The 12,409-nt window shown below is 31.6% G+C and overlaps 1 protein-coding gene across 3 annotated transcripts in view; it reads right to left on the minus strand.

The window, feature by feature from the left end:
• KLHL4 (kelch like family member 4) overlaps window positions 1-12,409 on the minus strand; it is a 168,248-nt gene that overhangs the window by 18,624 nt on the left and 137,215 nt on the right. For all 3 annotated transcript variants that reach the window (XM_079123026.1, XM_079123025.1, XM_079123024.1), the window contains 2 exons: window positions 9,880-10,092; window positions 7,562-7,748 (listed from right to left, as the gene is read on the minus strand). In XM_079123026.1, the coding sequence (XP_078979152.1) occupies window positions 7,562-7,748; window positions 9,880-10,092 (400 nt within the window). The remainder of the gene's footprint in view (window positions 1-7,561; window positions 7,749-9,879; window positions 10,093-12,409) is intronic.

Below are 12,409 nucleotides of genomic sequence, written 5' to 3' on the forward strand. Positions count from 1 at the left end.
AACCTTGGGACTGAGATGGAAATCAAATATGTGAACCATTTAGAACCCCAAATACTTAAGAAATAATTCTTTTCAAGACACATTAAGATACTTATTATACAGAAAAAAAATAATTTTAAAATCCACAAGAGAAAAATGGCAGGTCACATTTACAGGTAAATATAAATTACTTTTCATCTTTTAGTTCGGTCTTTTAAAGCCATGAGGAACTGAAATAGTATAAACCAAGTCCTGAGAGGTAATGATTGTCAACAGAAATTGCTCTATTAAACAAAGCTAACCTTCAGAATTGAAAATGAGAAAAAAAAACCTCTAATATAGGCATAAAATAAAGTAATTCATGGCAACAGAGTCAGTAATATTCCAAATATTTAATGAAATATTACATGTAGATGTAATTTAAAAATGTCAGAGCCAGCAAATGGATGAATCTTACAAGCATAGTCAAATAAAAGAATCAAGTGTGAATTGAACATTAGAAGTAAACTGTAGTAGCATGAAATGGTAATCATCTCTCTATAATAACATTGAATGAAAATGCTCTCAACTCTCCAATTATAAGACACAGACTAGCAGAATGAAATAGAAAACAAGATGCAACTGTGTATTCTTTATGGGAGACTGACCTTACAGGCAAAGATAGCCATACACTAGAGATGAAAGGATAGAAAATATACCATGCAAATGTAGTACAAAGGCAAGCAAGAGTGGCTACTCTCATATCTGACAAAGTAGGCTTGAAGCAAAAATTAATCAGAAGAGACAGGTAATTCACTGATTTTAATAAATAAAGCATTAATGAGTAGCTTGTATTACAAGATAAAGTTTATCATTTGATTATTTTAAATTTCAACTTTGATCCTGCTTAGAACATTGTCATCATTCTTTTAGATACATTATAAAAAGTATTTACCATGTCATATTCAACAAGAATAATGATCATAAATGTTTATGCCTCAAATATTGGTGCACTTACTAACATAAAGCAAACCCTACTTAATATATAATGACTCCAATATCCCCCAATACAATAATACTGAGTTGTTTTGACATAACCTCTTTCACCAATAGATAGCTTAGCCACATATAAACCAAGTTCCTTCAGACCTAAAAAATACTATTAATCAAACAGACCTAAACGTCATCTATATAATATTTTACCCATCACCAACTGAGGGCACTTTCTCTTTATACACACATGGAATCTTCTCCAATATATACTGTATTTTAGGACACGGAGCAAGTCTTAACAGATAAAGAACAGATAATTTTTCAAGTTGTCAGATAATAATAGAATGAAATTAGAAATTAACAAGATAAAAATAAATAATTTTAATACATGGAGTTTGAATATGTACTTTTGAATGAGGAATGGGTCATAATAGAAATAAGAGGGGAAATCAAACCAATTATTAGAAACAAGAATAGAGATAAAACATATCATAATCTCCAGGACATCATGAAGGCAGTTTTAAGAGGAACATTTGTAACACTGAGTGTCTACATAAAAAAAAAGAGAAAGATCTCAAATAAACCATCTAATGTTACATCTTAAAGCCCTAGAAAAGCAAGAACTAATTCTGAAATCAACAGAAGACAGGAAATAATTGAGTCAAAAAGTAATGAAATTGAGAAAAAATACAAAGAATTAATGAAACCAAGTGTCGGTTCTTTAAAAAGATAAACAAGATTGATAAATACTTAGCCAAATGAGCCAAAAGAGAAACAGAAAACCCAATAAACAAAATCAGAGATGTAAAAGAAGATATCATCACAGATATTTCTGAAATCAAGAGGATCACTGGGGACAATTTTGAAAATTTATTATACTCTGATAAACTGGAAAAATCTAGAAGGTATTAATAAATTGCTACATACATATGTCCTACCCAAATTGAACTATGAAGATACAGAAAACCTAAGCAGACCAATATCAAGCAGTGAGAGTGACTCAATAAAAAAAGCCTTCCAATAAAGAAAACTCCATAAACAGATGGATTCTCAGCTAAGTTCTACCAGATCTTTAATGAAGAACTAATGCCAATCATCCTCAAATTGTTCCATGCAATAGAAAGGGAAGGGACACTCCCAAATTTATCCTGTAACACTGATACCAAAACCATATTAAGACATGTCAATGAAAAAAACCACAAATATACCTGATGAACTTAGATATAAAAATCCTTAATAAAAATATTGGCATTCCACATTCAAAAATATAAGTAGATTGCACATAATGATCAAGTTGGTTTCATCCAAGTGATACATTTGTTGTCTAAACATATACAAATCAATAAATGTAACTCACCATATAAATAGAATTGGACAAAAAACACATCATCTCAATAGATGCAGAAAAGCCTTCAATGAAGTCCAGGACATATTCTTGCTAAAACACTGAAGAATGTAGGGATACAAAGAACTTACCTGAGCATCATAAAAACTATATGCAATAAATCTAAAACGAATTCAAACATCATTAGGAATGGAGAAAAACTAAAAGAATATCCTCTAAAATCAGGAAGAAGACAAAGATGTACACTCAGATCACTTCTATTTAATATGTTTCTTGAAACTAGTCAGAGAATTTAGGGACAGACTGAAATAAAAGGCATACAAACAGGAAAAAAAGAAGTAGAAGTATCTGTTTGCGATTAAATGACCCTATATGTCGAAGACCCAAGAAAACCCAGAAGATTTACAAAGCCAATAAACAAATTCAGTAAAAGAACAGGATCCAAGATCAATATAAAAGAGTCAATGACTTTCTTGTACTCCCACAATGAATCTGCTGAGAAAGAAATTAGGAAAACTATTGCATTCACAATTACCTCAAAACAAGAAACACATGGGAATAAATCTAACCTAAGAAGTGAAAGAGCTCTACAATAAAAACTATAGGACAATTAATAAAGAAATTGTAGATCCCAGAGGATGGAAAGCCCTTCCATATTCTTGGATAGGCACAATTTATATTGTTAAAATGGGCATATTACCAAAAGTGATCTATGGATTTAATGTGATTGCCATCAAAATACCAATGATATTCTGCACAGAACTAGAAGAAACAGTACTAAAATTCATATGGAAGAATAAAAGACCCAGAATAATCAAAGCAATACTAAGCCATAAGAGTAATGCTGGATCTCAAATTATACCACAGAGTTACAGTAACAAAACAGCATGGTTTTGTCATAAAAACAGCATGAGGATAAGTGGAATAAAACGGAAGACACAGAAAAGTCCACACAGTAACAGTTACCTTAACCTTGACAAAAGTGTAAAAACATTCCTTGAAGAAAAGGTAGCCTTTTTAACAAATAGTATTAGGACAACTGGCTATCCATATGTAGAATAATGAAACTAAATACTTATGACTTGCCCTGCACAAAAATCAACATAAAGTAGATAAAAGACCTAGGAATTACACAAGAAAACTGCAACTACTAGAAGGAAATAGGTCAACACTTCAACATACTGGCTCCAAATACAGGGGACCAAATTCCTACAGATGAAGACTCCTGAAGTTCAAGAAATAAGACCTAGAATCTTTAAGTGGAATGGCATCAAATTAAAAAGCTTCTGCAAACCAAAGGAAAGAAAGGTGTGAACACGGAGCCTACAAAATGGGAGAAAATCTTTGGCAGCTACTCTTTCAATGGGGGGATCAATAACCTGAATATATAAAGGACTCAAAAATTTAACACAAAAATAAATAATCTAATCAATAAATGTGCAAATGAACTGAACAGACATTTCTCAAAAGAAGAAATGAAGATGGTCCACAAATATATGAAAATATATTTGCATTCTTAGCAATAAGGGACATACAACTAAAAAAATACTAAAATTTCACCTCACTCCAGTTAGAATGGCAATCATCAAGATTAAAATAATTGCTGGTAAAGATGTGGATGAAAAAGTACACTCATGCATTTTTGGCGGAACTGAAAATTATTACAACTTCTTTGGAAAGCAATATGGAGATTCTTCAGAAGACTAGGAATATCACTACCGTATGACCCAGGTATTGCACTCCTTGGTATTTATCCAAAATAACTAGAATGAGCATGTATAGCGATATATGCATACTAATATTGATAGCAGTGTAATTCACAATAGCAAAGTCATGGAACTAGAATAGGCACCCATGAGCACATGAATATATATAATATAATATAATTATTGTGATATATGCATACAATAGACTTTTACTCAGCAATAAATTAAAACAAAATTATGTCATTTGCTGATAAAAGGATGAAGCTGGAGACCATCATGATAAGTGAAATAAGCCAGATTTAGAATGTCAAGGATTGAATGTTTTCTCTCATATGCTGAAAGTAGAGAGACAGAAGGAAAAAATTGAGGAAGCTCATGAAAATAGAAGGGAGAATAGTGGGGTAGAGAAAAGGGACTGAGGAGGAAGGAGAAATGGGAAAGGGGAGTAACTGTGGAAAGAAAATGAACATATTATGTTATGTGCATGTTTAAATATATTATAATGAGTGAATTCCACTTTATGTGTAACAGTAATACATCAATTATAAAAACAACAAGTAAATGGAAAACTAGTAGAGTTGAGCAAGGGAATCAGTAGGTGGGAAGGGTGGTAGGAAAGAGGAAGTACTTGGAATTGAAATGGTACAAATTATATTATATGCATTTATGAGTAAGTCAAAATAACCACATTATTATGCATGGCTGTAATGAAAAGCTATGCCTAGCTGAGATGCCTGATGAGGGGAAAGGAAACAAAGAATGGGTAGTAGAAGAAGATCATGATAACACCAGCTACAAACACATTGATGAGTTATATAAATGAACCAATGCTAATTTTCTTCTTCTCTTATCCCTTTGTCCTGTTACAGGATCTATTGACTTTATATCATAATATTATGATATTGTGAACTTTACATTTTAATATTTAAGTCATCAGTTAGATATCAAAGGATACCAAGGAAAAGAATAAACACCACCCAATAATTCTATATTCTCTTCTGGGGCAAGTGTTAGCATTGTGTGTTGCATATAGTTGTATCATGTTAGGTGGAAGTATGACCCTGCTAATTTGGAAATTAAGTATGGTTTTAGGACATGTGTATGGGTGTCAAGTTGACAGGGCCTGAAGTTGGATGGTTTATTTTATGTGTAAAACTGGCTAGCCCAAAGTAACAGATGCTTTTGTGAAGGACTCAGTAAATATGACTACCATACAAAATATATGGGGACCTCATCCAATTAATTGAAGGTATCAATGGAAAAAATTTTGACTTCCCCAAGAAGAAATTTTGCCTGCATGCTGCCCTTGGACTCAAACTAATTGAAACTCTTTCCTGCCAGCATCTTTGGCATAACATGGATGTGCCAAGCCTCTATAATCCATGACTCAATTCTAGATGAACCAAATTCATTTGGTTTTGTTTTTCTGGGGAATCCTGATGATTAATGAAAGTTCCCCATAGTTTTGTGTGATGTAAACTCTTAGGCTCATTCTATCAAAACCACAATTAATGAGATTATTTACTATTCTTTTTTCTTAATGTGATATGACAGACAACTATTTTATTAGGCATCCCAAAATGTTGTATTTCTTTAATTAGTTTAATAAGTTTAGTACTGATTTTTAATTTATTCTCTATTTCATTAAATTTTTTCTTATAAAATAGAGGAATTGATAGGAGTTGTAGGTACTTATAACTGTTGTGCAAAAACATTCATTTATATGAAAATAATTCAAGTACAACCTGAAAAATATGACAGAAATAGAAACAAGCATAAAAAATAAACATAGAAGTTTTCATTGCTCACATTGAATGAGTCCTTTGAAAATATTAGAAACTAAAGATAACCACATTTGAATTTTGTATTTAGTACCTTTCAATTTAAATAGTGAAAAGCTTGTAACATTCTATTAATATTCATTCTATTCAACGAAATGCAAGAAAATACTCAGTTTCCAGACTTAAAACTTACTATAGAATCCTATTGTATTTGGTAAATTCTGAATCACAAAGCCTGTAAAATAACCCTAAAATAATTGCATTTCCAACCTCTTGTTTTTAAATAGGTGCTGTGATTTCAATATATCCTCTGGAATATATTTGTTGAAAAATTAGTCCCCAGGGTGCTAATAGGTGGTTGAACCTTTGAGAGGAGACAGGGTCATGAGTCACTATCTTATGAATGAATGGATTAATGCTGCTCTTTCTCCAATGAAATAGTTACCAAGAGAGCACTTCGTTACAAACAAGGTGCCCTTGTGTTTTTCTCTTTACATGTACCTGCTTTGCCCTTTTACTTTTCTAACAGTTTGGACTTCCAGTCTCCAACTAAATAAACTTTTATCATTTAAAAATTACCTAATTTGTTCCTATATATAAAATGGAAAACTAAAACATAAGTTTCAGAATATTTCCTATGTACTCTTCCAATCTCCAGTTATATTTATCAAAGGAAAAAACAGGTTTCCAATAGCATAAAATTTTTAGTTTTTTATCATTTTCTACAATGTAGCCTTCTACTTATGATTTACCAATATATTTTATCTTTAAGTAGGTTGATGGTTTTATTTTCTATGCAACCAACTCAATTGTAAAATCTTTGTCTATTTTCACACTATGGGTTGAAAAATTGAGAAACCAGGTATAAAGAGGCAGAACTATAGAAAACAAGTTCTAGGAAGGAGTTTGGCTTCAGGAACTGGTCCATACAACATTTGATGAAATTCTTATAAAAATCATTATTTCTCCTAGGTTTGAATTCCAGCATTTCATGAGTATCTAACAACTACTCTTTGAATATCTAACTAGTCTTTGAGTATCTAACAAGACATTGAGAGGTGAGGTGGCAAGGGGAAGGAAAGATGGTGGAATGGCACAAACATCATTACCCTATGTGTGTGTATGATTACACAAATGGTGTGACTCTACATCACGTACATCCAGAGAAATGAAAAGTTGTACTCTGTGTACAGTAAATTAAAATGCATTCTGCTGTCATGTAAAACTAAATAGAATAATAATTAAAGAATAAAATACACACTATCTTTCATAGACTTAGTACAAAGAAAAGGATATAAAAATCTCGTTACTTTTTAATATTGAATATATGTTAAAATAATGTTTTTGCTGTATTAGATTAAATATTATTAAAATTAAAAAAAAAGAAATTGAGAACAGGATCTAGAAAGTACTCTTTCTCTCAAAAAATAAATCTGAAGGTCCTTGTCCTTTACCTTTATGAAAAACATTAAATAAGTGGTCCCTGACAACATTACATATAGAAATATGAATATTCAAATTGAAAGTTCCTTGCATATATTGAAAAAGTGTCTATCAGGAGTTTAGTTAACACCAATTAAAGCATTATGTCTCATAAGAAAAGAAAAAAATTAGATCACAGAACTACATTAAATAACTTATGAACATTTACACACATGCACACACACACTTATATATATACTCATTTAACATGGCTTTAATAACAACTTCATGATTTGGAGGATGTTTAGTATATCTTTTCCTTTTGGAATGAAGGCACTTTCTTTTGTCTCTTTTACCTTTCATAGCATCCATGCCTCCCACAGCATAAAGTGACCCCACAGTTGATTTTCTAGGTTTTGTTCTAGGGCTTTGCATCATGGGTCTTCTTTCAGGCAACAGATGGTACTTCATAGCTTCCATTAGTAACTTCTGACACTCAAGATCACCAGTAAACATGGAACTATTTTCTAGATCTGCCAGTAACTGAAAAGTAATGGTACATGGCATTTAAGTGAGATCTACCATTAGAAAGAAAATATATGTTTATATAAATTTGGAAGTGATTGAAGCTAATTCAAGTGTATAATTTTTGTTATTTATTATTTTAAGTTTCCTATTAGTAAGATATTTTTATTTTCATTCATCATGTAAAATGATTATAAGTTTCATAGTAGTAGCCAATGATCTATACAAATTTAATTGATACTCTTCCATTTGAATGTATACCTATATCATCTGAAGAAGTTAGAAAAAGCACTTATTATTATAATAATTTATATAATCCATATTCTAGGCATAGGGAACACTCAGATAAGTGTACAAAGGACCACTGGTTCTAAGTTTGGGCTGGAAATTTCCCTTCATTTCAATAAAGTAAGATAACTTCAAACTAAACACCTTGCTAAAAAAATTTAAATAGACTTAAAGGAATGTAAAATTAAAGACTTCTAATATATTACACCCACCAGTGCATCTTAAAATTTTCCATGGCTAAAAATGATCTGATGAGATTTTAAAAACATAGCTTTCTGAGCCTGACTCCCTGACTCCCAGATATTACTTAAGTGGGTCTGGACTATGGCTTGAGAAATTATGTTTCTAATAAGTACCTAGGTAATGCCATATAACTAGGACTGGAAGAATTTTTCTTCCATATTTTTATTAGTGCATTATAGTTGTACATAATCCTGGAAGTCATTGTTACATATCATTACATACCCACAATATAACAATATAATTTCGCCAATATCATTCCCCAATATTTTCCCTTTCCCTTCTCTCCTTCCTCCCCTGGGACAGTAACATTTTAAATGGTGCTCTCTTAAAGAATCTGATATATCATTGAAATAACACACATAAGCATACACACATTCACATAAACATAACATTTCTGTAGTTTATGAAGTTTATCTATTCTGAATTTAGAACCATGGGTCTAAAATTACACACATAAATTAACATTTCTCTTTTAGGCGTCACTATTGCCTTGCCCTTTCGATAAATTTGCTACTGTTAGAAGGGTGATCAATGTTATTTCATTGAACATGTATAGAATCTTAAGAGCAAGTATATAGTTTCATGGGATGTAATTAAGAGCTAAAAGTAGTATTTGGAGAAACTATCAGTGGATTAACACACTTTTTTCAATATTAATATTCAGTTAATTTTATTAAAAAATGAATTAATTTAATATTAACCTACTAAGCTCTCACTCAATCTACTAATCCAGACAGGGCCTCTCTTTCTTATATATTTTTTTTTCTTTTCTGTTTTTTTTTTTTTTGGTACTAGGGATTGAACCCAGGGCCTTGTGCTTGCAAGGCAAGCACTCTACCAACTGAGCCCAAGGCCTCTCTTTCTGATGTGGATGATGTTTGTGGACTTCAACTAAATCAATGTATATGAAATGCAAATGGGCAATATATTTTTGTTTTTATATATAGTATAAATTAGATATATTTTTGATAAATTTATTAAAGAAAAAAATTGTGCTTGCCATGAGTGATGAAATTATGCAGTGGCACTGCACTGCAGCCTCACTAAAATGCAAAATATTAAAATTGAATATGAGATAAGTCAATCTTGGATCTTAACCAATGTTGCTTGTTTATGGAAGCACCCTTGCTATGCTCCATCAGTTTGGTAAGCATGATGAGAATGCCATTATAATGATGCTCTAGTGCACCTGAAAGTATGCTTTCAACCATAGCAAATAATTACTCATGCTAGTAGGTATTATCCAGGATTAGACTCCTTCCTAGACCTTCCTGTGGGAGGTTCTTATACTTATTATGAACACCTTGCCTAGGAGGTGAGCAGTAAAAGAAAAAGTGTTAGTCTAGTCATTTTCTCTGCTTGGTACAAGTGCTATTTCGAAAGAGAGGAAACTGAAACTAATGAATACAATGATGTGTAGGGATTATCTGTATTTTTATCCATGTTTCCTCTTTCCATATTAATATCTCTAATCAAAGACTGAATATGACCTTCTGTGAAATGAATTCTGGATACAACATATTAAATATTCCCTGAATAAATAGGCAATTAAAGACTGGATTGGTGGGTAGAGGTAGTTTAGAACTCTAATATAAATTACCTGGAGAAATTTCCATACCTGTGGTGGAAGTAATGGCAATCTGATATAAGAAAGCAGCGTTGCCAGGTCTTGTTGCCTAGTCTGAACATCATGATCTACCCACTGCATTAGAGCATGGAAAATGGTTTCTTCATCAGGCACATTAATATCATCACTGCACAGAAGTTTTGAAATTTCATTAGCTGGAAGCAGGAGGAATTCTTGATTTTTTGTTACCTCAATGAAGTGTTCCTAGAAAAGAAAGGTCATCTACTGAAATTTTGTACTTTAGAATTTTCTTAAGGAAATAAGCCTTTCAAGGGATTTTACTTTGTTAATTTTCAGAAAAGTTCAGAGAGAGAGAGATATTCATTTATACCAATAGGTGCTAATATAGCTGTCCATGAAAGGAGTATGGGAGCCTTCTAAAGTTTAGGGTCCAAATGTTTCCACTAGGAATTATTTAATGAACAGAAGGAAAGTCTTTAACTGCTTCACAGACCACATGGGAAGAATATCAGAGCTGAGAGTAGTGCTTTTCCTTCCAGCTGTTTTACATGACAACAGCTTTTGATTCTAGAACTGAATGCTCAGTTGGCCTTTAGTCAAAAGCCCCAAGAGAAAGGCTGAAAATTCTTGAGGTGGGAGAGTTAACTCTGGCTATGCATTTGAGGCAGCAACAGACTATAGTCTTTTGAGATGAGAAAAGAAGATTAATGAAAAAGTCTTTGCTCTTATAGAAGAGAATGATCTAGTATTGACCAAAGGAAATGTATACTTTTTTAAAAAAATATTTTTAGTTATAGATGGACACAGTACCTTTATTTATTTTTATGTGATGCTGAGGATCAAACCCAGTGCCTCACATGTGTGAGGCAAGGACTCTACCACTGAGCCACAATCCCAGCCCAAATATATCCTTTTCTAATGCATCATGGTCAAAAGATTCAACAACTTGAAAGGGGTTCTCTAGGAAGTGTTCCTTCAGGAAAGAGTGGAATTATATTTGAATTTCCATGTATTATATCTCCAATCTCCTTTCCGTAAATGTTTTCTCATGTATTTTGGCAAGTATCAAATTTTAAACAGCTGTGTTTCCATTTTTTCATCCAAATATTACCATATTTTCTAGTTTATAAATATTATATATGAATTTTTTGAAACATTATAATTTCCAATATTTTTCACAGTGAAGATATCAAGTTTTTAATGCTATAAAATATGCTTCTGAAATGGACATAAACATGTGTACCTCATAACTTATTTTACATTGTAAGCAGATATTCTGAGAATAGAGTAAGACAGTCTCTGAATACCTGGGGGTTCTGAATGAATTGAATAATTCCCCCACCTCTACTCTTACATTAGTCATTATAGTACTGAGTTAGCCTAATAACAAAATTATCCCTACAGCATTCTCAAGGTTGATAGACCCATAAGGAAGCTCTGATGTCCTAGTTTCAAACTAACTCACCTATTTAAAGAAAAAAAAGAACACTTTTGTGATTAAAGCAAGCAGTTGGGAGAAAACTGATACTGAAAATCCTCTCATAGTAAATGATGTCAATAGTGTTACTAGTATATCTCATTCATACAGCACTTCACATTTTAATAAAATATTTCACAAGCATTAAACCATCCTCAATATGGTCTTATGAAGAGGTGAAATTACTCTGATGAGAAAGCTAGCAATATATATTATTTGATCTATTAAGTGGCAAAATCTGGACTCAGATGTAAACCTCTAGTATAATGTCTATTGCATTTTATAAATGCTGAAATTGTTTTTGTTAAGTGATAAAGATTTTTATTAAAGAGCTAATAAAAAACATAAAACATTGTAAAACTTATGGTTACCTATTACTGGTATTATACATAAGCTCTGAAACTATGTTAATATGATGGAAAACACCTGGTCTCACTCTCCTTTGTGTCTATTTTCCAATGACAGAAAAGGTAAAAAGAAAGGAAAGAGATACCTACTCAATGGACAAGGTGAATTATAGTCTGTTAAATTTGATTACACATTTTAGGAAGTAAATAAGTTACTAGAAATGGTTCATTTGGTGGTCATACTACATATAGCCAGAGATTTGATTTTCTGATAGAACTTTTTATAACTTCAGAGTTGCTGTCTTATGAGACTACTGAAAATCACTGGACAATATGGATAAGTCTAAATAACAAACAAATGTATCGTTTTAAAGTATCTACATTGATGTAGTGTCCAATATTTTAGACAAATAATTAGTTATGCATAAAGACTAATTTTAACTTTTTGATTTTGAGACATTACTATCCTATATACATGTATGGAAAATTTTTTTAAATCAATTTAAAAACAAAAAAGAATGAAGAAAACAAAATGAAAATCCATTCTTGGAAAAAAAGTAATTATTTTGTTCCTTGTTTCAAGGTAAACATTTTTTTCTTCTATGTACCTTCCCAGGAATCTTCTTTTGTGCCATGGATTCACTATGGAACTCTTTTTTTTTACATCTACATTTAAATTACTATCAAATTTATTGAAAGAACATAGCATGCTTGTTGAATGATTAATTCATACAGA

The sequence above is a fragment of the Sciurus vulgaris genome, assembly GCF_902686455.1.
Source record: "Sciurus vulgaris genome assembly, chromosome: X".
Classification (NCBI taxonomy): Eukaryota; Metazoa; Chordata; class Mammalia; order Rodentia; family Sciuridae; genus Sciurus; species Sciurus vulgaris.